The sequence below is a fragment of the Papaver somniferum genome, unplaced genomic scaffold (genome assembly GCF_003573695.1).
Source record: "Papaver somniferum cultivar HN1 unplaced genomic scaffold, ASM357369v1 unplaced-scaffold_135, whole genome shotgun sequence".
Classification (NCBI taxonomy): Eukaryota; Viridiplantae; Streptophyta; class Magnoliopsida; order Ranunculales; family Papaveraceae; genus Papaver; species Papaver somniferum.
Genome location: NW_020622713.1, coordinates 9,393,044 through 9,420,433, shown reverse-complemented (window position 1 = coordinate 9,420,433; position 27,390 = coordinate 9,393,044). Strand labels below are relative to the sequence as shown.

The window sequence follows — 27,390 nt, the reverse complement described above, 5'->3', positions numbered from 1 at the left end:
ATTCACCACCAACCATGAATCGCCTCACGATTCAACCTACACATCGCTTCTCAAAAATAGAAAATGATTCACGCTCCGCTTCACGCTTTAAATACCTTAATCGGTACATTACCACGTAACTAAAACTCGATTCTAGGATCACAAAGATCAGAAAAAATTAGTACCCAGAATCGGTTTATGCTAATGCACTTATAAATTAGGGAATTTTGATTCTTCACGAGCTATATGAAATACCATGCTCTTCATTTCTTCTGAAAATGAGAAAACAAGTTTTTTTAACGGTCCGTAGGATTTTTGGGTTTGAACGTAATTTGAGCTTGTGTGTGGATGTGTTAAGTTGTTAATAATAATTAGAATATCCACACCATAGTTAATCGCGTAGGGAGAACACGTGCAAGATGAATACAAACGAAAAGTTAAAAATGTTTATTTATGTTATAAATCGCAGTGTTTTTTTCTTTTCTTTTTTGGATTGGAAGTATATGTATTTCGGATTTAATGATAAAAATTGTTGTGCTCATGCAGGTTAATAAGTAGCATATACCACCGTGATGGCGTGGGCAATCGTTGTATTGAGCAAAGCGGTTTATGTTACAATCTCATTGATATGTTCGATTGTACTCAATATTATGAGAATTAGCACAGTAAGTTAGGATATTTATCTCATATTTTACTATTGTCATATGACATTAATGGTATATTGTTTTGTAAGATTTCTACATTTTAAGTGTTTAACGTTGTTGGCAGCCGCATGAAATTATTGCTGAAACAAATTCGGAGCATGTAATTGATATGCTGGCAGAAGAACTCGGAAACCATGAGGGCAATGAGAAAGAACTATTGGTACATGGTGTAGATACAATTGATCTGAATGGGCATACCCTTAATGTTCAAATATCTCAGCCTCCTGCTGGTCCATCGAATTCGGTTTATAACCAAGCAAGAACCCCAATCAATTCATCTAGATAATGAGTTAAAGATTGGTTTAGGCTTGTTCGTTGGTTCAACCGCGTGTACAATAGCTGTGTTAGGCATGGATTTCGAACAACAGAAGATAGAGCTTACAAATTCAGCGTTCTTCAGAGCATTTGCATCACTGAGTCTCATTTCTCTAATTTTAAATAAAATGATACTTCTTTTACTCTCTCCAGAACGACCAAATATTCCATACCTAGCAAATATACTCCGATTTATCATGCGTGTTAGCTTGGTTTCTCTCTCAGTTGCCTACATATGGGCAGTTTCCGTTCCACTTCTTGGAAATGATGTGGGGACGGTTTTAGCTGTTTTCTCTCTTTTGGTACTCATTATTTTGAGTATTACAGTCAGTGTCTTTTTGTAATTGTTAGTCAATATGATGTAAATCAGGTGTGATTACTTTGTTTTAGTTTGAGCGTCATATTTTCTGTCATTGGGTACGATAAGTTAGATTTTAGTTCCTAGTTTTTCTTGTGTGGTGATTGAATACAACCCTCATTAGGGTTAGATACAACCAAAATTCTAATTTCTAGAATACACTCCTTTTCACTTTAAAACTGATTAACTAAATACAACCCAAAAAAAGTCAAGACAAAATTATAACCGAAACTGAATCATTACCGTAAAATTATACTCCCTCCATCCCAAATTAGATGAGCTAGTTGTAATTTGCACAATTCTTAAGACAAGAAGGAGAGAGAAGGATTTTTAGCATTTTATACAATTTTACACTTATGGATAATTATTAGTAAAATTTAGAAATGATTTATCTCTCAAACCATACTACGGATATTTGTAAACTTTATATCATCGGAAAGCATTTTAAAACACCTACATAACAAATATAATCAACTATACGTCTTGTTTTCTAGAATTCTAAAGATGACATCAAAATTGACGTAGTAAAAACTCAGTTAACATAAGGAAGAATAGGCTTGAGTAAATTAGTGAATCAAGGATAATTCTTACGGTTGAATTTTCTTATTGTTAAGATAATTTAGGTTTGGGATGTTTATACTTCATAGCCTTTTAATATCGATCAACTTGCTCGACAGACTAACAACGATCGGACCATTAATTTTCGATGGAGAAGATAAACAAAGTTTTGGGATTTTTTTATTTGTTTAAACGACGGGTAATTAGACATTCGTACTGATTCTGATAAATAAATAGTCATCATTTTTTGGGTTGTATGTTATTTAATTGTAAAAGGTGACTAGGTTGTATTTAGCTAATTATGTGTATAAAGCGGTCGTATTTAGTCAGGGTTGCATTTAACCCAAACAAGCATTGCATTTAACTCAAACGAACATTGCATTTAGTCACTTCCTTTGGTGTAATAAGCTTGAGTTATGCATACCAGGTGTGACTTCTTTACGATGCAGTATAAATTATGTGTCTCTTAATTTATTTATACTTACTACTTTTGAATTTATCCAACACTGTATAACAAAGCTATTAGTGGGTGCTAAATCCTATTCATGGCACATAGGCATATATGCTTGGCACTTTGGCATATTTATAGTGGGTGCTAAAGTGACAAAATCAAATGATATTCCTGGCACATAGCCATATATATTTGGCACTTTGGCATACCCATAGTGGGGTCTAAAGTTACAAAATTAGTTGTTTTACATGTGCATTAGGCATATTCCTATGCGCATTCCGAAAAAAAGAACTCTTCGGCATACCAGGTGGCATGGCAAACGAAATGCACCACTATGGGAAAACCACTTAGCGACAGAGTTTCTAGCGAATGATATTGATAATGTCGACACCGATAAAGTCTTTATCGCCCGCGCTGCCATGAATATCGCTCAATATTGACTCTAGCGCCATCATTATAATTAATCTCGCCAACACTCGACTTTGTAACGTCTATAAATACCGAATCGTTTCTTCTTCCCCTTCACACCCCCCCTTCCGTATTAAGTTCTCTTTTCTTATGTTCTCTTCTCTTCTATATTTTAACAAAAAAAATGTGAGTGGGAAAAGAAAAAGAAACAGAAAGTCAAAGGATCTATTAGTACACCCAATTGCCTCAAGCTCATCAGCATTCCAACCATTTCAGCAAACTCCTCCAGCATATCAACAACACACATTTCAAGATTTGTATCATATTCCCCTGCGCCCTTAACCCATTAATTATCAAAGTTATGGTGATTCTAATGAGACTCAACCACTAAGTGAGTCTCAAACCGGCTCGCTAACTAATATGTTGAACTGCACTCTTGATCCAGAAAACGCGGGCAATTGGGTCTTTGGTCAGGAAGGAAATTACTAGTTTAGGGACGTAATTTAGTTTAAATATTTCAAGTATAATCTTTTTATTTTAATTAATGGAAACTATCTTTTAGATTAATATTCGAATATAAACTAGTTTTACATTTCATTAAAAAATAACCTTAATTGCATAACACAATATTTAAAAATTGAATCCCTAGACGTGAACTTTGTAGAGTTCATAACATTCGTCGTGACTAAGCCATCTTTTGTTGTCTTCAACAAATATGGTATGAACTCTAATTTTTAGTTCTTCCGTTGACAACCCAGGATTATCCCCTTTTATCATCCACATAATTTTCTGATACTTTGTCACTTCGTTATTGTTGAAACAATAACGATTTTGAACACACATATTTGTTCTTCTTGAATTTACGTGACTGAACGTCATAAACCTTTGAAACACAGTGTCCCATAATTTTAAAGTCTCTAAATTGAAATCTCTACCACTTGCAACTGAAATCCAACATCGAATTATAGAAATATCTTCTTCTCGAGTGAAATCCACTTCGGTTACGCGAGCACTAGGCATAATGGTGAAATGATTTTTAAGTTGAGATGGTGTGAGTTGAAATGGGTATCTACAAGGTGAATAGTAGTCGTTGGATGAGGAACTGATGAGCGATGATCAGAACAGCGAGCAACATACTGACTAGCGTTGGCGCTGGAATAACCGACACGCGATATTTTGACCATCTAGCGATGGACACTCTATCGCTCGCTGGAAATTTTGTTGTGTATACCCATATGTTATGATTGACATATATGCATATATGTTTGGCACTTTGACATACCCATAATGGGTGCATATATGGCAAAATATGATGGGTGCATATGAATAACCTAACATGAAGGAAAAAAGTGAAAACAAACGACTTTGATCTACTCTTGTCAAGAGTCAAGACGACTCTTGAAATCGACTCATATTGTTCCCTAGCGCTAGGTTTTGTTAATTGTTTATGCAAATTTATTCATACTTTTAGACGACTGTGCGTAGAACTAGACTCCTGTATCAACACATTTGCAAATACAAGTTCCATCACTTACGATCAAATTCATTTTATTCTGAAAATACTTTTCCATATACTAGTTTTTTTATGCAATAAAATTTTTTATTGATGAGAATTAATCAATTACAAAATTATCCTGACCAATCTATTCTTGAATTTCCTGTGGAAGATCATCCCAATAATTAAAATTAGTTCTCATAACTCTAACTCTCTTTGCTATTTTATCAGCAACACTATTTGCATTTCTCCTAAGTGAGATGCATCTCCAATGCTCCAGAGAACTTAACATAAACTTAATATCAAGAATTAAAGATTGGTTTATCCAATGAACAAAATAAGAAGGTTCATTGATTGATTTTATTAAAACCTCACTATCAGACTCAAAAATAACCTTCTTCAACTTCAGCTTGACTGCAAGAGTAACAACTTCTTTCATAGATTTACACTCCGGTTCTTCCACTTCAAATCCTTCATTCCTTCATCAAAGTGGAAACCTTGGATAACAATGCAGGTACCTGCAAAATCCATTACAATTAGTCGTAGACCACCTTGTGATGTTTCCTTCGTAAAAGAAACATCAATTTTAATTATCTAGACCTCGTGATATGGAGGGATCCATTTAATATCTTGTTGAGGTACAATGACATTAGTAGATTTTTGGACATTTGAAATCACAAACTTGTTAATACTTTCTAGAGACAACATCCTGTTAGGATTTGTGTTCTGAAAAACCTTAGAACATGTATCCTTCCATATAGTCCAAGCTCCAACCATGAGCGTTTTGTTTATATCCTTCCTAGTGATACCTGAACCAAAAGTTATATTGGTACCTGCAGAAAACCAAGATATAACCCAATTTGTAAAAGAACCATGCTGAGATAAAATAGTAACAAATTAATATTAACTGCCATCCAAATTGATCTTGCATAAGGACACTCCAAAAATAAATGATCACTAGTTTCAGCAGGACAATTACACAAACTACAATGTACTTCAATCTCATGCTTGTATCTAGAAAGTTTATCTCTAGTAGGAATGATATCCTTCATACACTTGCAAACAAACAATTTCACTTTATGTGATAATTTGACCTTCCATAGAGACTTCCAAACCAGATTAGGAATATATTGATTACTTACAGGAAAATTAGTTCTCCTGGTAAGAACATTATAAACACTCTTAACAGAGAACTTTCCCTTCCTATCTGGTAACCATATAAGCACATCAGCACCAATAACATGAATATTCATAGCAAGGATTTTACTAGCATCATCAGGAGTAAAAAGATAATGAATTAAATGAAAATTCAAGTTTCTAGTACTAGCAATGAAAAGCTCAGAGACAATAGTGTAAGATGCAGTATTTACTAAACCTTCAAAAGGCCTGGAAGGATGGTCTAAACCAATAACCCAACAATCAAGCCAGATATGAGCCTTAGTGCCACACCTAACTTCCCAACAACTATTTTGTTTTATAATATCAATACATCTGTAAATACCTCTCCAAATCCAAGAGAATTTTTCATTAAGCTTATGCAAGTGTAAAATACTACAATCTTTAAAGTATTTAGCACTTAGAATCTGCACCCACAACTCATCATGGTCAGTAACATTTTCCCAAACCAGCTTACAAATAAGAGCAATATTAAATTTCTCAAGATCTCTCCTAGCCCTCCTTGGTCTTTAGACTTGTTAATATTATCCTATCCTATGAATCTGATATCTTTGCCAGACTTATGACCCCATCAGAAATTCCTTTGTAAAGAATCTAACTGACCAATAAGAATAATAGGGATTTTAAAACAACCCCTTGATAAATAGGCAAAGAGTTCAAAACAGTCTTAATTATGGTTGATCTTCCAGCTTGATTCAGGATAGTGCTGACATAATTCTTAAGTCTACCTTCAAAAAGAATGACAATTGGGTCAAAGATCTTATCTTAGAATAGCCTAGTAAAAAAGGAATACTTAGAAACTTCTCAGAGTCCGTCACTAGGGCCTAGTTCGCAATTCGAAATTCGGCAAACGTATGGAACGGCGAACGTACGGGTATTATTCAGATTTATAGAAATCAAATTCGGTCAAGAATCCGGTCAACGGTTCGTGGTTCGGCAATTGTTCGAAACAACATACGTACCTATATCATTCGTTTTAGAAATATGAATTCAGTATACAAAATTCGGCCCACATATATATAGTAAATAAGTAAATATTTACAATCTAATAGACTACATTTTGTATATTTGTGGATTATATGATGAAAAAGTAACATTTTACATTTTATTTTGTATTGGGAACTATAATTTCATTGTTAAACCAGTTTATGTATATGCTTTGTGAATGACAGACAGCAAAAAGCTCATGGAACAGCGGGTTCGTTGCTGCATTATCAAATCTATGGTCGTGAGTTCGATCCCACAGCAGTTCGTTTTTGTAAAATTTTTTGGGGTGTATAATTCGTATAATGCACGGATTATTCGGCAGCTCCATCATATCCGCGAACCTAGGTCGGAGTTGTGGTCGTGAATTCGATCCCACAACAGTTAGTTTTTGTAAAATATTTTGGGGTGTATCAAAAATTAGTTGGGCGGAATCAAAACCATGAAAGGTGGACGAATTGACCAAGCGAATAATTTGCTAATTCGTATAATGTGCGGATTATTAGGCAACTCCATAATATCCGCGAACCTAAGTCGGAGTTGTGGTCGTGAGTTCGATTCCACAACAGTTAGTTTTTGTAAAATTTTTTGGGGTGTATCAAAAATTAGTTGGGCGGAATCAAAATCATGACAGATGGACGAATTGACCAAGCGAATAATTCGCTAATTCGTATAATGCGCGGATTATTCGGCAGCTCCATAATATCCGCGAACCTAGGTCGGAGTTGTGGTCATGATTGCGATCCCACGTCAGTTAGTTTTTGTAAAAAAATTTGGGGTGTATCAAAAATTAGTTGGGCGGAATCAAAACCATGACAGGTGGACGAATTGACCAAGCGAATAATTCGCTAATTCGTATGATGCGCGGATTATCCGGCAGCTCCATAATATCCGCGAACCTAGGTCGGAGTTGTGGTCGTGAGTTCTATCCCACAGCAGTTAGTTTTTGTAAAATAATTTGGGGTGTATCAAAAATTAGTTGAGCGGAATCAAAACCATGACAGGTGGACGAATTGACCAAGCGAATAATTCACTAATTCGTATAAGCGAATAATTCGCTAATTCGTATAATGCGCGAATTATTCGGCAGCTCCATGATATTCGCGAACCTAGGTCGGAGTTGGAGTGGGACGACAATATAATACTGTCCCGATCAAGACGGAACAAATCGTGTATTATTCGCGAACATAACGACGAATTGCTAACCAGGCACTAGGGACCCTGGTTAGTAAGTTCGCGAGTTATACTCGTATAATTCGTGAATCCGTCCGTATCGACCGAATCCGTACGTATCAGCCATATAACTGGAACCTTGACTTAGATTCGCGAATTTCCAGCTCAAAACGAATTATACGCGTATTTACGAATTACCGAATCATACGGCCCGTGTAATACTTTGCCACATCATCACTAAATTATCATTCTTTATTATATTTTTGACTTTTAAAATTTTACATACACGAATCTGATTCTAATACCACCAACATACATATTATTTGCTGATGGTAATTCATCTATCATATATAGTTCATGTCACTATTAAATTATTGTATCTAAGAAGGGATTATATTAAAAATGACTTTTTAACAGGTTAATATATGTCGAATTTTGTACGCAGAATTCATATGTCTAAAACGAATTATACACGTACATATGCCGTTTCGTATTACTGTTGAATAACGAACCGTTGACCGGATGTTTGACCGATTTGAATTTTACAAATCCATATAATACGCGTACGTATTCCGTTCCGAACGTTTCCCGTACCCCGAATTGCTAACTAGGCTAGGGACATATTAAGGGCTCTGGCTAAAACACTACAATCATTAGGTATACCACATACTAGTTGGACCTACGTATCCATTAGTCTAAATGAACGGTGATGATTGAAATGGTATACCTCAATCCGTGGTAAACAAAATTTACTCTGTGTTTTAATGATTCAGCATCTAATAAACCCGTGCCGAGATAGCCGTTGCCGTTGTAAAACAAATACGACCGTTACGAAAGTTTAAACAGTATAAAACACTGAATCAAACTCAAAGAGGAAAAAAATACCTAATTTCTGAAATTAAATCAAAACCTATCAAAAATGAAAATAGATGATGGAGAAGAAGAAGAATTGATGCAACAGCTCAGATTCAAAGCAACGGAACTTCTACTCAGAGAAGAATATAAAGAATCAATTCAATTTTACACTCATTTCATATCCCTCTCTAAAAACCACCTCTCAAAAATCACATCCAAATCTGAAAATTCAGATCGATTCAACAAATTACAGAAAAATCTTTGCCTAGCTCTATCAAATCGAGCTGAAGCAAAATCAAAGATCCGTCATTACGCGGAATCACTTGAAGATTGTAACGCAGCATTGGAAATCGAGAATACCCATTTCAAAACCCTTGTCTGTAAAGGTAAAATCCTGTTACATCTTAATCAATGTGTGAATGCTTATAATTGTTTTCAATCTGCTTTACATGATAATGAACCTATTCAGAACAGTGATATTGAAATGATAAATGGGTTTTTAGATACATGTAAGAAACTTGAATATCAATCTAGGACTGGGGTTTATGATTTGTCTGATTGGGTAATAAATGGGTTTTCCAAAGACCAAAATCCAGATCTCGCTGAGTTTATAGGACCGGTCGAGATTAAGAAATCTGAGATAAGTGGTCGAGGTTTGTTTACGACGAAGAATTTTGAAGCAGGGAGTTTATTGTTTGTTACTAAGGCAGTTGCTACTGATAGAGGGATTTTTTTGCGGGAATGTGGTGAAGATTCAAAGATGGTTATGTGGAAGGATTTCGTCGATAAAATTGTTGATGTTGCGACGAAATGTAGAAAGACTTATGATTTGATTTGCAGATTAACAACTGCGGAAGAAGAAGAAATGCTTCAAGTTCCTGACATTAGTGTTTTCAGGCCTGACAATGATGAATTTTTATTATCTGAGGATATGAAACCAGATGTTGCAAAGATTCTGAACATCTTGGATGTGAACTCACTAACTGAAGAAGATGGAATTGCGGCTAAAGTTCTTGGAAAGAACAGTGATTATTATGGTGTTGGTTTATGGATTTTGGCATCTTTTATTAACCACTCTTGTGAGCCTAATGCGAGGCGCCTGCACGTCGGAGATCACCTAATGGTTCATGCTTCACGAGATATCAAAGCTGGAGAAGAAATATTTTTCGCGTATTTTGATGTTTTAACACCATTAAGCAAGAGAATAGAGATGTCTAAAACTTGGGGATTTCATTGTGGGTGTAACAGATGCAGATTCGAGAGGGATATCTATATCCGTAATCAGGGTTTGAATGAGATTGAGATTTTGCTGGAGTGCGGGTCAGATATAGGTAATGTAATTTTCAGATTAGAGGAATGGATGAAGAGATGGATGCTCAAGGGGGAGAAAAGGGAGAAGGGGTACTTGAGAGCTTCATTCTGGAGGATATTTTCAGAAGCTTACGAGTCGGAGAAGTCTATGCAAAGGTGGGGACGGCGGATCCCAGCGGGCGAGGTTGTTGGGGAAAGTGTGGCAGAAGCAGTAGGCAGTGACGAAAGAGTTCTGAAAATGGTGGTGGAAGGGTTGAGAAGAAATGGTGTTATCGGGGGAGTTGTGGAGGTGGAGAAAGAAATGAAGCTAGGGAGATCTGTTTACAGTAAGGTGTTCAAGAAAAGAAAGGCAATGAAAGCTCTACTTGAGCTTTGCATTCGTTAGAACTAAATTTTGGTTTTGTTTCATTGATTTAGATATTAACCATCATCGTTGATTAGTACTTTCATGTTTTATTGACCACTACTATGATTTGGTTTTCTTAAGAAATAAGCACTTCACAAATTGCAGGCAAAGAAGTTTCAGTAACTTGGCTTGAAAAACTAGTAGTATTTTCGTACCGTGTCAAACTGGTATGTTCGCAGTTCATTTTATTGTATCTGGAACCTATTTCATCAACTACATTCCAACACATAAATCTGATCAAGCCAAATTAGGCAATCTTAGTATTTTTTATTATTGTCGTTGCAGTTCAAACTTAAAAAATGCAGCAACAATGGAGTAGGATTTTATTAATTTTTCGAAAAATACTTCTGTTTACAGGGATCTGTTTTATCAAACTGAATGGAAAATAACTTCGGTGCAGACTAAGAACAAGATGCCCTCAAAATTGAGGGGTTGAACTCAAAATGAGCAAATCAAAGCATTTAAAAAGATTTGCTCATCACGCTAGTACCTGAACTACCAACATGGAGAAAAAGTACAACACTTTTTGGAAAGCAGATTGCCCCCCAAAAATCAGACTTTTCCTCTGGAAAGTCAGCTACAATGGTCTACCAACATTTGATGCGCTGCATTATAGACACATAACTACCTCCAACCTGTGTCCGATCCGCAACCAACATCCAGAAACGGTGCAACATTGCTTATTTGACTGCCTACGAGCGAAGGAGACTTGGGAAATTATGTGTCGGCACGTAAATGGCTTGGCCAGCCAATACAATGTTTACAACAACATTGCACTACCACCTCACCTGTGGCCCACAATCATTGCTCAACAACAACTTTGCGCTAGAACCCAATCTGGGGACCAAAGGTCGGGTAGAAGAACAACAACACCAACTCTGATACAGCAACCTGTCAACTTTGAGTCTTTTTTGGAAATGCACACAAGGAAGGAGGATTTCACGTTGGCTTGTTATACAATGTGGAATATTTGGTTAGCAAGAAGTGCTAAGGTTTACAACAGCCAAGTGCAAACATCGAAACAAATATTTCATATAGCTCTACTACTCAGCCTGGAATACAAATGGGCAGTCCAACACAATTTTGCAGCCAACACGCTACACAACAACAACAACGGCATAGGTCGACTACGATTTGGGTTCAATGGAAGGCCCCCCAAAACCAATGGCTCAAAATCAACACTGATGGAGCGTCCAAAATAAACAATCAAGGCGAACCAGAGATGGCTGGAGCGGGTTGGATCTGCAGAAATGAACATGGTACAATGATTATGGCTATGGGAACACCACTAGGAAAAACGACATCAATCGTGGCAGAGACATGGGCATTACTACTAGCTCTGAGGATGGCGGCCCTCAAAGAATGGAACACCATCCAATTCGAAATGGACTCAACGGCGCTGTTAACACTTGTATCGAAGGACCCCTCTGAGGCACCTTGGATCATACGAACATTGTTACAAGAAATACAACAACATCTCCATTTACTACATCCTTATGTGATAACACACACATATAGGGAAGCGAATCAAGCGGCGGATGGACTTGCAGACTTTGCAGCAAAAAAACAATTACAACACGGGATTGGAATCAGCAACAGAACATCAACCCACATATGGGAGCACACTACTCCTGATTTCCTTAATGTAATTGTTATGAATGACTCGGTGGGGACTCGTTACCCAAGAGAAGTTCCACCTTATTAATAATGAAACTTCTTCTTTTAAAAAAAAAAAGTACCTGAACTAATACAAGACTTACTTTTTTAGGCTTCTACTAGATATACCTGAACTAATAATTAGATGACCGCTGTCACGGTGGGACGGCCGATCGAAGAAATCGACGCAAAAATATCATTTTTCCTAACACGACGCGAAAATATCATTTTTCCTGACATGGGGTGAAAGTGTCACTTTTTCCTGAAACGGGAAAAAACCAGATGCGGCGATGCATGAACCAAAATGTTGTTCATCCTTTGTGGTGGTTTGCATGATGGTTATGCATTCAATTTTCGAAAATTGTGTCTAAAGTGAAAGTATCATTTTTCTTGAAACGGAGGGAGTACATCGTTTTATTAGTTGCAACGGAAAATAAGTTGATGCATAAACCAAAATACGTTTTTTTTTTTCAAAATATTTTACAAATATGGCTACATAAAGTACATGGCTAAATTAGGGCATATAGATTACTTCATCCCCCTAATATACAATGATAAGGGGTGTCTAAATTTATGAAAACTACCAAATTTTCCCTCTAATATTACTAAATTACCCCCCATCAACTCTTAATAATAAATTAAATCTAAAATCAGTTTTCATTTCCAACCTAAAAACCGATTCTTCATCTCCTCTACTCCCTTTTTTTTTTCTTTTTTTTGAAACCAAATATCGTCAATTATCGACGATCAACAAACGATCAGTCGTTTTGTTTCTTCTATAAAATGTCTAAGCCATCAAGAACTAAGTATGCTACTAATAGGAATTATTCTAGTGATAACGATCCAAAATTTTTGAAGTGATTCAAAAGAAAACGAAGCAAGTGGTCGAAGCCGAAGCCTCTCGTATCGCACAAGAGGAAATGGGTCGAATCAGGTATTTTTCTATCAAATCAATCCTCTAAACTAGGTGTTAATAACATGCAATAGGTTAGAAATCGAAAATTTTGAAATCAAAACATTTCTGTGTTCACAGAATCGGATTCCGTTAATGTCTAAGTAACCCGATTCTTGTTAGAAACGGGTTATGTTCTTAAACTTATAAACCGATTGTTCAACATGTAAATTGGAATCGAAAAACGTTAATGTATAAATAGTCTGATTCTTGTCGCCATTGTTTCTGTAACTTATTTTTGTTAGAATCAGATTACATATGTGTTCACAAAAGTCGATTGTGTAGCCTTTGAATTCTTATATGCTTACGGACCATCGGGTTTTATATGTATATCGAGTAAACTGATTAGGGGAATCGGGTTACATTAACACTTAATAAAATCCGATTGTTAATTTTATTATGTTAGGAATCGGATTTTATATGTATATAGAGTAAACTGATTATGTACCCTGACTTAAAATAATGCATTTTATTCCATTGTTTTTTGTCGCTTAAATCCGTATTCTACAGGCAACGAAAGCAAGTCGAAAAGAAATATAAGCAGAAACATGACCTTGCTACTCCTAAGCCTTTGGTACCCCGTCGAGCAGACGGTCAAAATTTGAATGCTTCCCACCGAAGGGGCACGGGGAGTAAATCCAAAGGGATCAGCATCAACGACCCACCACCTCAAGCGGAGTAACCAACACATGAAGAATCTGATTATGATACACCTACTGATCAAGAAGGTGGTGAGGAGGAGATGAATGAAAAAGAAACTGGTGGCAAGGAAGGTGATGAAGAAGAAAGTCGTGGCAAGAAAGGTGTTGAAGAAGAAAGTGATGAAAGTGAAAGTGATGAAGAAGAAGGTGAGGAGGATGAAAGTGATGAAGAAGAACGTGAGAAGCAAGTTGATGAAGAGACAAGAGTAGTTCAAGAACAAGTGCAAGAACAAGTCCAAGGAGGTGACGCTCAAGAACAAGGTAAGACAGATGGTAAGAAGAAAGATGTTCCAAAGAAGAAGAAAGATGACCACATGCCCGACCCGCTGAAGATGTTTCCTCGCGGCCCTAATGATCGCGTTTACGGGTTACCAGGTGATGGATGACAGATGTTATGGGGTTACAAAGAAAGTTGGGCCGTCGTCGTTTGCGATACAATAGTAAGTACCTAAACCTTATGTTATGTAACATAAACATTATTATCCGTGTAGTGTTTTGATTGTTGTCCATCGGGTTAGTTTTTTATAGGATCACAAGGATGTCGTTCGTCTTATGAAGCCAGGAACATTGGTGAGTATGATGCTAGTAGGCAATGCAAAGTGGGACAAGCATAGAAGGTAAAGCCGTGAAGCCCAAAGGGTACGCGCAACAGCTAGAGTGGGACAAGATTTATGCGTTCACCAAGGAAGTTTTTCAATGGGATGAGGATAGAACCAAGAAGGAGATGCTAGTAGGAAATGCAAAGCAGAGGATATTCCATCTCCCGAAGCTGAGGCCAACTTCATGGGAACAAAGAAGTTTCGTGCTGAGAGAAAAGAGGTGACGCGGGAACATATCATCGCCACGACCAATGCGTATGTCCTCTACGTCCTTGGAGCTGTTATCTTCTCCAATGTTTCTGGTGCCCGTGTGAGCGCCAACTTTATCCAACTGTTGCAACCATTTGACAAGATTCATGAATACTCTTGGGGTAATGACATTCTTGCACACTCGTTGAACGAGTTGAGAAAGGCTTCTAAGGCTCAAATGAACCAAATGGGAGGGAATATGGATTTTTTGCATGCGTGGATATATGTGCACTTCCCAATATTTTCTCAAAGGGCTTTTGAGAACAAGGAATGGAACCACGAGTATTATGGAGACAAGTACACCTACAAAAGTAAGCCAAAGAAGAAAAGAACGGATTATCTGAATTTGAGAAGCCAGTTGGACAACTTGACAACGAAAGATGTTATCTTTGATCCTTACAAGAAGGATTTGGCTGAAGGAAAAGGAAAAAGAAAGAAGGTTGTGTGCCGAGAGAAAAGTGATTATTTTTGGCCTTTGTTTCACCCAAGAGGATATGTAATGTACAACCCGTCGAGAGTCGCAAGACAATGCGGTTACGTACAAAATATCCCAAAGGCGCACAAGATGTTCAACATCAATGAGAAAAAACCAATTCATATGATAATAATATTGACATTGTTCACGAGCCTTTACCATCATGTGATTATTAGGAAGAAAGAGCGTTTCACAGATATCCTTTGGGTGGTCCATCTCAAATAGATGACGAGGCAATTCCGGATTACATGCCGTGGTACCTCAATGTATCGCATACCCGAGTGATACGAGTAGATGAGAGGCCCAAGATAGAGGACAAAGATACGACTCTCGAATTCCTGGTGCGTTGTTACTTACAAATTTGTTAATTTTATTAGCGTTATTTGTTGAATATTTTTTTTTTAAAATGGAAACAGAGAAGGCGAGTGGGGTACTTGATAACCCAAGCAAAGCTACAAATCAGGGAAGGAAAAAATGTTAAGGCCAATGAAAAGATGATTGATGGATTGAACAGTCTCGAAGATGTAGAAGCTGGTGCAAAGTTTGGGGAGCTGGAGGAGGAGGAGGAGCCAAAGAAGAAGAGGAAGAGAGACCCCCCAGAAAGGATGACTGAAGGTGCATCGAGCAGCGTCCAACCTGGTAAACGAGGACGTGGTGGACTTGGACGTGGTCGTGGTGAGGATGTTCATGAATGAATGGTTTTATTCATGTTTATGTCTTTAAGTATGGATAATTATGGAGTCAAAACTTATGTCTTGTCTTAAACTTATTGTCAAATTATGTTTGGTTATACTCCTACTTTATGAATGACTTAATCTGGTTTCTAGTTTACGAATGACTTAATGTGTGTGCAAAAAATGAAGGATTTTTCCATTTTGACTGTCGGAATCAGTTTACATGTACTTATATGTAATCCGATTCTGACAGTTTCCCAAAGGTTCAGTTTCAGAATCGGTTTACATGTATATATATGTAACCCGATTTATAAGAAGAAAAGTTCTGTAACTTTAAGAATCGGTTTACATGTATATATATGTAATCCGATTGTTATGAAGAAAAGTTTTGTAACTTTAAGAATCGGTTTACATGTATATATATGTAAACCGATTGTTATGAAGAAAAGTTTTGTAACTTTAAGAATCGGTTTACATGTGCATTACAATAGCCCGATTTGTTAGAGGTAAATTTTATATGATTTTGTAAGGACACAATCGGTCTATGTGGTCATATATAAAATCCGATTGTTTTAATTGAATTCAAAAAAAAATAGCCGTTGAGACTTCGTTTATATAAGGACAACCTCTTTGAGCCATTCCCACATCACACACTTAGCCTAGAAAATGGAATGAGAACCGTTTGAAGACTTGTGTCTGGTTAAATCGTTTGCTAATACGTTCCGCGAACGTCCGAATGAAATCTATTTAATGTTATGGAAGAGAGTTAAAGAGTTCTTTTACGGGCATACGACGAATCCCAATAACCGTAAATGGAGAGACTTGGCTTTTCGATTCAACTACATCAAAGACGCAATGCGAGAGTACGTAAAAGTTAGAAATATGGTGTACCACTATCATCCACGAGCTCCTCTTAGGGAAAAAATGAGTAATGCGATCATTTTTATACCTATGTCACCGTCAAAAGTTCACATACTAACATTTAAGAATTCATTGAATTTCAGCTGGAGCATTTCAACGGGCTATGGAAAATTTGTAATGGGGAAACTAAGTTCATTCACCACAAAGAATATACGACGTTGTACCGACGTGCTCGGAGGTTCATTGGCGAGAATTTGATGTGTCAAATTCTAGAATTCCCATACTGAATCCAATATATGTAGTGCACTAATTTCCTAAACTATGTAATGAATATTTTGTTTCTGAAAGTAAGACATAATCGGATTATATATATATATATATATATATATATATATATATATATATATATATATATATATATATATATATATATATATATAAACACCGATTTTAGGAATCGGTTTATGTGGATATTGATCATACTCCGATTCTGGGTTTACATCGTCACTTGAAGGAAACTCAACCCAGAATCGGTTTACAAATGCACTTTTGTAAACCGATTCTGGATCGAGTAAAAATTAAAAAATTCACAAGTTTTGATTATGCAATAATGAATATTAATTTCAGGATTAACTTGATTAAACATTATTTAATATCCGAATTAGCACTAATTTAACAAGGGTATATTGGGCATTAACATAAATAGTGGATAAGGGGTTTCTATGAATTATTTCTTAATGGCCCTATTTTGTCATGTAGCTATAGGCTTCAATTAAGTGGCATAGGCCCCAATTTAGCCAGGATAAAGTATCATGTATCCTTTGTGGTGGTTTGCATAATAGGTATACATTTAATTTTCTAAAATTATGCCTACAATGATAAACACCTCCAAATTTTTCGTTAAAACTCTAAATTTGATATTGTTGTTTGTACTCATTGCGTAGATTTGTTTAAATCCATTCTAACGAGATAAAATTTATAAAATTTCAAGGCACGAATTTTTAGATATGTTATATTAAAGTTTGGTTACCAATTGTACCCCTAAAAGAATAAGATACATAATGAGTTATAATAATTGGACTAAAAGGGAGGGACAATTTGGAAATTTCCAGGGTATGACACCAAATATAATCTTTTTTGTCAAATTGGAAAAAAAAGTCATGTCCCACATTGACACATAGTCACCATATATAGATTTCTCCCTCGCTTCGCTCGGTCGGCCTAATAACATAGGATGTATAGAGACAATCCCTATACCTATGTCTATTTATTTAGGATTCTACTAGATATACCTAAAATACAAGACTTACTTTTTTAATCTTTCTGTTAAGAGTTTAGACAGAATTTTGTAGACACTGCCTATTACATACAAAATTTAAATTTAGAATTTGGTACATTACTGAATTTGTAGAATCTATATATAAGAACAAGTCTCAAAACATTTAAAATGTTGCAAACTATAACAAAAATGCAAACCCCGTACACCAAAATCACTCTTGGGGAGAAGATGTGGAGAATTTATTGTAACATAAATTACTAACGTAATGTAAAACAATAGAGAAGAATGAAATACAGAGATTGTTTGAGATATGAAGAGACGAAAAAGATGAGAATCGACGAACTTAAAGAAGAGAATTAAGAGATAAAAGAGAATTGATAAACAAAGATAACAATTAAGATTGATTGATAATAATAATAATAATATAGGATGTATAGAGACAATCCCTATGTCTGTTTATTTAGGCTTCTACTAGATAAAGAAAACACTAAATATAGGATAGATAGCTAGATGTCCTACATCATAATGACTAATAAGTTTCTTTCAATATTGGATCCATATCTGGCATCATAGTGAGAAGGAAGCACAACCCATGTTTTCTCTTTCTTATTGAACATTAATTTGAAAGAGTAAAGTTTAAGGAAGAAACACAACTCGCATAAATCATAATGCTAAGAAAATCATATGAGAAATTCAGTTTAACAAGGAAATGTGCTTATACGATTAGTGACTAGACTGAATACTGAATTGAAGAAAAAAAGAAACAAAGTCACTAGTCGATCTCTTCACTACCACTGATTACAAAAGGTTCTAGATTAACAAAATAAAAAGAAAGACAACCTAATTGACCTTCGATGACAAACATATCAATCATCCTGCTTAGGCCCAACGGAGCCTTCGATTTTCCCTAGATCATACCTCTTCACCGTATCAGTAGTACCAAGGTGCCAGACAGTTCCCCATCCTCCGACAGACGCGTCCCCAAGCTTTTTCTTCTACACCTGACATTCTACCCCATGGCGATGATACACCAGCACTATCTTCATACCATTGGTGAAGAAAGTGTTGCGTGGAGTAGGAGGTGCTCTATTCTTATGTGTTCTCTACATCTTGTACACCTGTTGTGAAGGCAGCACCTCCACACTCATCAACCGTATCTGTTGCTGTCCAATTACTAGAGTTAGAAATGGGTTTCACACTACCCGTACATGGATTTAAGGTAGATAAAGAAAAATAATATAGGGGTTTAAGTGTAGATAAACAAGAAGAAAAAGAAAAAGAAGAAGAAAGAAGATATTATTTACTGTGTGTTTTTTACTTTGGTATTTGTTGTGCGTGGTACTTCATCATTTTTTTTTTGTGTGTGGTTACTTGGTCGGATTTTTCTGTTCTTCTTCAATGTAATTTCTTCCATGTGAAGAAATTACTTCAATGATATTATTTACTGGTTTGTGTGTTCTTCTTCACGTAATTGGTATTCTATGACTATATATGAGGATTATGTGTTATTTTACTAGTGTTCTTCTTGATTTACTTACTTTTTTTCCTGTACTTTGACCATTTTCCACGGCAACAATAATGAAAAGTCACCTTGCCCTTTGATTTGATATATATATAGAGAGAGTTTATCTTAGAAAATCCCCAGAATGTTTTTATGAAAAGCAGAGAAAGAAAAGAAAAGAAAAAAAGGATAAATTTCTAGTAAGAAAGAGATTGAGATCTAAAGAAAAAGAGGAAGAAGCAGAAGGAGATCCATTTTATCAATCTGTATTGTAAGTTTCTAATCATTCCTTGAGATCTTCTTCTACTTATTTTCTTCATTAGGTTTTGATTGATTCTTCTGGCCTATACAGAGGCATATTAAACTTGGTTCTTCTTTAATCTTAGAAAAGCATGATACTTGGGTCAAAATAATTACTCAAGGGTTTGGTTTTAGTTGAAAAATTGAATGGGTAAAATTAGGGTTTTAGTTTGGAATTACTTGGATGAAAAGGAATGAAAGGTTTTGGTTTGGAATTACTTGGGTGAAAAGGAATGAAGAACTTTTAATAGAATAACAAATGGGGTTTAAATCAAGGTTTTCATTTTCTTTAGTATGAAACCTCGGGTGAAATCAGGGTTTTGGTTTTTCGTTTCCTAAAAAATATACGTAATTATTATATGTTTAACACATTAATTACATTTTTATAGTTAAGTTAGTATTATTGAATATAACAGAAACTTTCCAAAAAGTTTTCTTATATTCTTATAAGTATATGTTATTAATTATTTTTTTATTGTTGTTTTTGTTGTTGTAGGGTTAGTTTTTTCATTCTCTATGGTTTTAATTTGGTTAAGTAAAAGATTAGTCACTTATCACACTAGTTAGCCCATACGAAATTGCCTAAATAACCTTGTTTATAATTAAAGAAAAAGACAACCGCTTTCTTATCCTTACTTTTTGTTGACATTGATGTAAAACTACTTTTTATATCTCATATCACACTAATGACATATAATTTGATGGTACATTAGACTTTTCATTGGTTACTAAAATATAATGACATTAATAAGAGGTGTGAGAGCAATGCTCGGCTGAACAAGTTTTGGTCTCTCAAGCTTGTCGTCAAAGTTAGATGATTAAAACTATATATTGATTTCTAGTCTACTAAGTCAAGTCTCTATCTAGGTTAGAATTTAGTAGATGAGTATCAGACATCGCCCTCGAAGACTGAAGATCAACGAAGACATTTGGAGAAATTTTGTATCAGGTATGTGAAGACTCACTATATTATCATTCTATCTTTTTGAGACAAATTCGTATGAATTCTAATAGATTTAGAAAGAAGAAATTTTGAGTCAATCTTGTTAGAGCATTGCTTGGTTGAACCAAGCGTTGGTATGTCAAGTTTGGTTGTCATATTTTAGTATCAAAACTCATAAGTCGCTTGATTGATTTCTAGAGTCAACTTCATTAGGTTAGATTATGAAGCATAGAAATGTTGAGACATCCAAGTATTATTTTGAAGACTTGAAGATTCCGAAGATGTATCGAAATCAACGATGGCATCATCCTTCCACTTGAGGTTAGTAATATATGACTTGACTTGTTTCCATTTTTATATAGTAAGCTTTCAAGTTGTTTCTGATTGAAAACATAACATGCGAAGTTATATACATGAAACTCTAGTACATTAAACTTGATCGAAGTGTCAAAGAACAATATATCAATATTCATGAGTGCTTTATATTGATATATTGAATTACTAAGTATAACACTAATCTTTTGAGCTACGGAATTGGGACATCGACATAATCTTTATAAATCGTTACTAGATTGTGTAGTGAACATATGTTTGATTTCATACATAGAAAACTATGTTTAATTACATGAGTTTAAGGAAGTAGACGTACAAACTTGTTTCGTAGTCGAAAGGACATCAACAGGATTGATGGTCCGGTTTTCATTGAAGATATTAAGTGTTGGACCGATCCTAACCTATATATCGAATCAAGGTAGAACCGATCCTAGCTTATATTGGGAGTAAAGGTAGAATCGATCCCTACATATATTGGGAGTCAAGGTAGAACCGATCCTAACTTATTTTAGGAGTCATGATAGAACCGGTCCCAATAGAAAAAACCGATTTGTTCAAGTCGCTTATACTTTAGGGTTTGTGTGATTTAGAAATTGGGTTTGCAAGTTCCATCACTTACGATCAAATTCATTTTATTCTGAAAATACTTATCCATATGCTAGTTGGACCTATGTATCCATTAGTCTAAATGAACGGTTACGATTGAAATGGTATACCACAATCTGTGGTACAAGAAGTAAAACAAAATTAGAGCAGTGCTATCCCGCACGACCTTGCAGGAAGCTATACCACTCAAGCGGCTTCTTTACCGTTATATCATGCTAAAACCCAGATCTAACAGTCTTAAACCCTTTAGGGGAAATGGTGGGTCCTTTTCTGAAAGTGATGGGTCATTTCCTGAATGTGAATCTAACTATTGATTTAATCATCCAACGGTAAAGAAGCCGCTTTTGCGGAAAACCATCCCGCAAAGTCGTGTGGGATAGCATTTGTCAACAAAATTTACTCCATATTTTAATGATTCAGCATCTAATAAACCCGAGATAGCCGTTACCGTTACGAAAATTTAAACAGTATAAACCCAAAGTCAGGAGAAAAAACACCTAATTTCTGATTGGAATTAAATCTCAAAAATCCATCAAAAATGAAAATAGATGATGATGATGAAGAAATGATGCAACAACTCAGATTCAAAGCAGCAGAACTTCTTTTCAGAGAAGAATATAAAGAATCGAGTCAAGTTTACACTCGATTCATATCTCTATCTCAAAATCACCTCTCAAAAATCACTTCCAAGTCTGAAAACCCAGATCGATTCAACAAATTACAGAAAACCCTTTGCCTAGCTCTATCAAATCGAGCCGAAGCGAAATCAAAATTGAACATTTTGGATGTCAATTTACTAACTGAAGAAGATGGAATTTCCGCTAAAGTTCTTGGAAAGAACAGTGATTATTATGGTGTTGGTTTATGATTTTGGCATCTTTTATTAACCACTCTTGTGAGCCTAATGCGAGGCGCCTACAAGTTGGAGATCATTTAATGCATGCTTCGCGAGATATCAAAGCTGGAGAAGAAATATTTTTCGCATATTTGATGTTTTAACACCATTAAGCAAGAGAATAGAGATGTGGACATAATGGCCTTTTATTTTGATATTCACGCATCTTTTATTAACCACCCCTTTACATAATGGCCACCATTAGAATAAGATAACAATGGTAAGCGATGCGCGGAACCGCTTAAGGGATTACAAACAGTGAAGATATATTACTTCCTGACCAGAAACACATCACTCCACCGGACGAAAATGCAACATTATTTGTTCTCCCTGTGGGTCCGAATCGTACTAGTCGAACCGTGACTTATGCGATTCACACATCGACAGAATGTTCCAACTCAAAAGTTGTACACTAGTCACAGTAGTCAGTATAGCTCCGCCGTTTTTAAATCCGATTTTTTTAGTTGAAGATGGTCAATAGAAACAAATACAAATACAGGCCATTGTCTGAAATTGCTCATTATATTGAAGAATGATTACAAAATAAGAAATACCCTCCAAAAGTAGTAGAAACTGTTGTAGCTCCATTGAGACCATCTTGGGGTTCTTGTAGGATTGAATCAGACAGCTGATGATGATGTGCTGATACAACGATCTCAACCAGTTCAGGCCATGACTCACCAACAAGCTTCAAAAAGATCGAACATGGTATCAGGATAACATTATTATGAAATTATGTGAAGGAACAAATGAGTTAAGAATAATAAAGGGAGAATATACTAAAATAACATTTGTTGGATTCAGAATTTATTTATTTAGTACCTTGGAACTGCCACAATCATCATCCTGGCCTTTATGCAAGATTGAGTCAGCTTGTCGTGATGAGAGAAAATTCCTGACAAATCCAACAGCAGCAGCGCATATGAGGAGGACAACAGTTCCAAGTAGACATGCTGATGCTATTGATGAAAAATCTAGGTAATGCTTCATTCTTTACTCTCAGTCGTCCAAGTGATTAACTCTTCCGCTGTGAATGTCTCGGATCTAAATCCTCTGATACAACTCAAACTGAGAAAAGCTGACGATGATGCTAATGGAATAGGTAGGTAGTTGAAAGAGAACTGCTAAAGATGTATGAAAGAAAGAACATGACATATATATATATATATTTATCTATATTATAAAAAGAAGTGGCGTGTGTAGTCTTACAAATCCGACCATCGATTTCGTCATCCCACGAGGGAGATTGATCGGTTATATGTCCTACATAGACGTCCGTCCGATCCCTTAACTTCTTAATAAAAATATGATTCTAAAGATTATTTAACGGCGTCGAATCCTTGGATTTCTTAATTTGACTGCAGCGTCGGATTTCCTAATTTGACTAAGTTTCCGTTAAAATAGGCTAACACTAAGTAGATGTATTTATAGAACAGAAGAGCATCATTCTTTAACGGTTTCGCCAACAGGTGGTCTTCTATCTATAGTTCTTCCCCTCCATTAACGACTTCTAATTCTTAACTTCGTCTCTCTATATCATAATAATACTGAGTTATTAATACTAAGTTATTATTATGGATGATTTAAAGGATGGATACAGTGAAATAAAAGAAAACAGAGCTGATGATTCAAAAAAAAAAATTGGTCTAAAGAGGAAAGGAGAAGAAAGAAAACCTAATAGAGGAAGAGGAGTGAATTGGGTAAAAGGTTTTATGTTTAATGCAACCAAATATCTTCTTACTAATACATCTTCACGGAAAACATATGACTAAGGGTCTGTTTGGCTTATGTTTGGTGGATGACCCTCCATGAAGATTATTCGTATACACCAAATATATTCTGGTCCATCGAACGTTCAATCATCCAATAAGCATAATGATTTGTACCATAATTTTCTCAAGAAAATTTAAGTTAGCCACAACTAATCTAAAAGCTATTTTTAAAAAACAAATAAAATAAAAAACATGGTAAAGATTTATGTGCGAGATTTAAGTGTCACAACCCCGACCAACAAAACATTAGGAAATGTTTGAGGGTCACGGTCGGGGCTGTAAGTCCCGGCTAATTTGACCTGACCAACAAAATACTATAGTAGTCTCAAAGGACCACGGCCCCGGCTAATTTGACCCGATCAACAAAATACTATGGTATCCTCAAGGGACCACGGCCGGGGCTGTAAACCCCGGCTAATTTGACACAACCACAAACACTAGGGGACGCAAGTCCAAACTAACTTATAAGCTCGATGTTTCTAATTAGTTTTGCGAATGACTAAAAAAGATTTTGGTAGAATACGGACCAGCCGATCAAACAACAAAACGAAAACGAAAAAAATTGTTCCCGGCCATAGATCGGAGTGATACCTAGTATATATATATATATTTTAAATCCTCCCGTAAAAACCAAAAGGATTTGTACGGGGCTGTGATAGCAGTCGCTGTTACTGCTTCGTTCGATCTACAACTGTTGATAAGAAAGAAAAAAAAGAGAGAGAAATAATGAATGATCTTAGGGCTTGTCGGAAAGCAATTTGTTCGATCAAGTAACTTTTCCGGTTAATCATGAAGACAAATACCTTTGCGCTATGTGACGCACTTTTGATGACGACATCAGGCATTACATTGGAAATTAGAAGAAAAAAATATTCCAATCCAACTTCGGAAGTGCTTAAACTCCCATTTATTTTCCTTCGCCCACATTATAAGTTAATTTTTGCTGCATCATTCTCCAGATTATTGTTCGTTTCATGTTCACAATATTGCTCACGGATAACTTCATTGCAAAGGGAAAAATGGATGGCCTAGAGCTGTCAATTTTCAACCCAGCCCGCGGGTTGGATCTAGCTTGGCTTGTTTCAACCCGGTTCGGTTTGTCCCGTTGGCTAAACAAGTCGGGTTAGGTTTAGCATATCTAAGAGCAACCACAGTCACGACCAAATTTGGGGACTATACCCAAATTTGGTCCCAAAGTGAGCCGCAGTGGAAGAGACTAAACCTATATATAGTCTGGAAAATTAGGGTTTGAGACTAAATGTAGTCTTCAATCCTGACCAAACCCAAATTTAATGGGGCGCAGGTATATTGAGCGTGTGAGGTTAGGCGTAGGTATAGTAAGCGTTTAGGTTTATACGTGAGTATGGTGAGCGTATGATTGTAGAGCGTTAATGAAAATAGCGTTTCAATGGAGCGTTGGTATAAAGTACGTCCAACAAGACGTTGATATAATGTCCGTTTGGATCGGGCGTTATTATAGCGAACGCCCAACACCGAAACCAAGCACCAGACGTTGTTATGGTGAACGCCCAACACCAAACCCAAATACCAAGCGTTGTTATAGTAAACGCCCAACACCAAACGGTGATGTAATATGCGTCTCACACCAGGCGAACATTTTGTGCACGTCCAAGTCATGCGTTAACTATATGTGCGCCCAAGCATTGGGCGGAACTTGAATCAATGTTGGAGCTCAAACGTGGTTTATACTAGCGTTTGACTAAAATTTGGTCTTCTCCCATTGTGGTTGAAGAAGCAGAATACCAATTTCTTTTAGCTTTTAGTCATGTTTTTGGTATTTAGTCCAGTTCATGGTTGTGGATGCTCTAATCCTAGTAGAAAACAAGCCGGGCTAGGATCAACCCGCGGGTTACCCGTCAACCCGTGAGTATATGCTTATATAGTATTATGTCTAATTTTAGGGTTGATGTGTAACACAAAAATATTTTTCCCCCAATATCATTTTAGATTTTTCAATAATCTCAAATTTATATCTTATTTACTCTTGAATGCCAACCAATAACTTGAGATTTACATTCAATAAAAACAAAGCAGCCCACACCTAAGAAATAAAAAACACATTTTAATCTTATTATATACATATTAATAAATAACAATTAGTGATTAAATCCTTCGTATTATTTTAGATTCATTAATCCCTTCACATTTCATACCAGTAAAATAGACCGATCAAATTCAGAATAAATTGATTCATTAAGCACCAGAAAAATTAAATTATTTGTAAACAGAAATACTTTAATTTTGTGTTGCTTAGTAAAACAAGCCAACCCGCAACCCGTCAGAGCCAACCCGTTTAGAGCTATGGTTGGGGTTTTGGGCTTGTACATGAACAGTTCTAGGGTTAGGGCTGATCCTAACCCGTCTATGGCTTGTCAAGCTAGGACCGGGTTGACCCTAGCTTGCCCCGTTGACAGCTTTAGCTTTGCCATATAGACATCCTCTACCGAGAGTGTATTTGGCAATCATGAAAACTTTATGTCAGGTGTAGTTATTTTCTGAATCAAATGAACCACCACCATATAAGGTTACAGTAATAGGGCGCAGATTGTCTGTACCTAAAAACTTAAACACTGCCTGTCCCTCTGTCCCCACCTATCATGAGAAGACACGTATTTGATTGTTAACGTAGTAAATTCAATTGCTTTACTATTTACAGTATTTTATAAAGAAAAAAGAATCCAGCATCTTCGTTCAGAATTTTTAGAGAATAAGTCTTTAATGTGCGAATCACTTGTGTGCTCTGCCATCTATTACAGGTGTTGGTTTTATATTGGTGTTAGCATCTTGTTACGTGTCAGTTAACTATTGGTTTTAGCTTTTTTTCCGGCCTATATAATGTCGGCCAGATAAGTTCAATAAATATCTGGTAAGAGTGTCATGTGTCTGTAATGAAAATCAATTCAAGAAATTAATGAAATTGTTCTTCATTATCTCTGAGAGATTGTTTAGCAACATTATTCTCTCTGACATGGTATCAGATACCTGTCTTTTCAAACCCTAATTTCTTCATCAAAACATCAACAACACCATCAATAATGGTTGAAACTGAAAAACATATCCCTCTTACATTCAAACCACCATCAAAACTCTCATCAACCAATACACCTTATGGAAATCTCAGATTGTACTACTATTACAAGTTATAATCTCTTCAGATTTGTTGATGGATCTTATCAATGTCCAGTTAAATTCTTCCGAAAAAAATCTACTGCTGGTGAAGCTCTTCTTGATGCGTTAACAATACCAGATCCTGATCCAGACAATGATTTCATTCGTAATCCACTCTACAATTACTGGATAAATCAAGATCAAGCAATACTTTCCTGGTTATTTAGTGCCTGCACAGAAGAGACTCATTCACAGGTAATTGATTGTACTTTCTCTCATGAGATTTGGACTA

At 35.9% G+C, this 27,390-nt stretch overlaps 2 protein-coding genes across 2 annotated transcripts; both read left to right on the top strand.

Annotated features, from left to right (window-relative positions):
* The first annotated feature begins 8,485 nt into the window (after nucleotides 1–8,485).
* LOC113333944 lies at nucleotides 8,486–11,854 on the top strand. The gene is made up of 2 exons (XM_026580304.1): nucleotides 8,486–10,340; nucleotides 10,531–11,854. Exon 1 carries the CDS (start codon nucleotides 8,521–8,523, stop codon nucleotides 10,150–10,152), a length of 1,632 nt encoding a protein of 543 aa, XP_026436089.1. The 5' UTR covers nucleotides 8,486–8,520; the 3' UTR covers nucleotides 10,153–10,340; nucleotides 10,531–11,854.
* A 2,010-nt stretch (nucleotides 11,855–13,864) lies between these two features.
* On the top strand, nucleotides 13,865–19,922 carry LOC113334074 (protein MAINTENANCE OF MERISTEMS-like). The gene is made up of 6 exons (XM_026580417.1): nucleotides 13,865–13,922; nucleotides 14,011–14,081; nucleotides 14,194–14,769; nucleotides 14,982–15,146; nucleotides 18,749–18,838; nucleotides 19,917–19,922. The coding sequence occupies exons 1-6, from the start codon at nucleotides 13,865–13,867 to the stop codon at nucleotides 19,920–19,922; spliced, it is 966 nt and encodes a 321-aa protein (XP_026436202.1).
* The last annotated feature ends 7,468 nt before the right edge of the window (nucleotides 19,923–27,390 follow it).

Excerpts from the sequence above, each read along its gene's own strand:
- LOC113333944 (XM_026580304.1), top strand. The coding sequence starts at position 8,521 with ATGAAAATAGATGATGGAGAAGAAGAAGAATTGATGCAACAGCTCAGA.
- LOC113334074 (XM_026580417.1), top strand. The coding sequence starts at position 13,865 with ATGACAGATGTTATGGGGTTACAAAGAAAGTTGGGCCGTCGTCGTTTG. Across the intron at positions 14,082-14,193 it reads ATGCTAGTAGGCAATGCAAA|AACCAAGAAGGAGATGCTAG; the intron begins GTGGGACAAGCA and ends GGATGAGGATAG. Across the intron at positions 15,147-18,748 it reads ATACGACTCTCGAATTCCTG|GCAGCACCTCCACACTCATC; the intron begins GTGCGTTGTTAC and ends CCTGTTGTGAAG.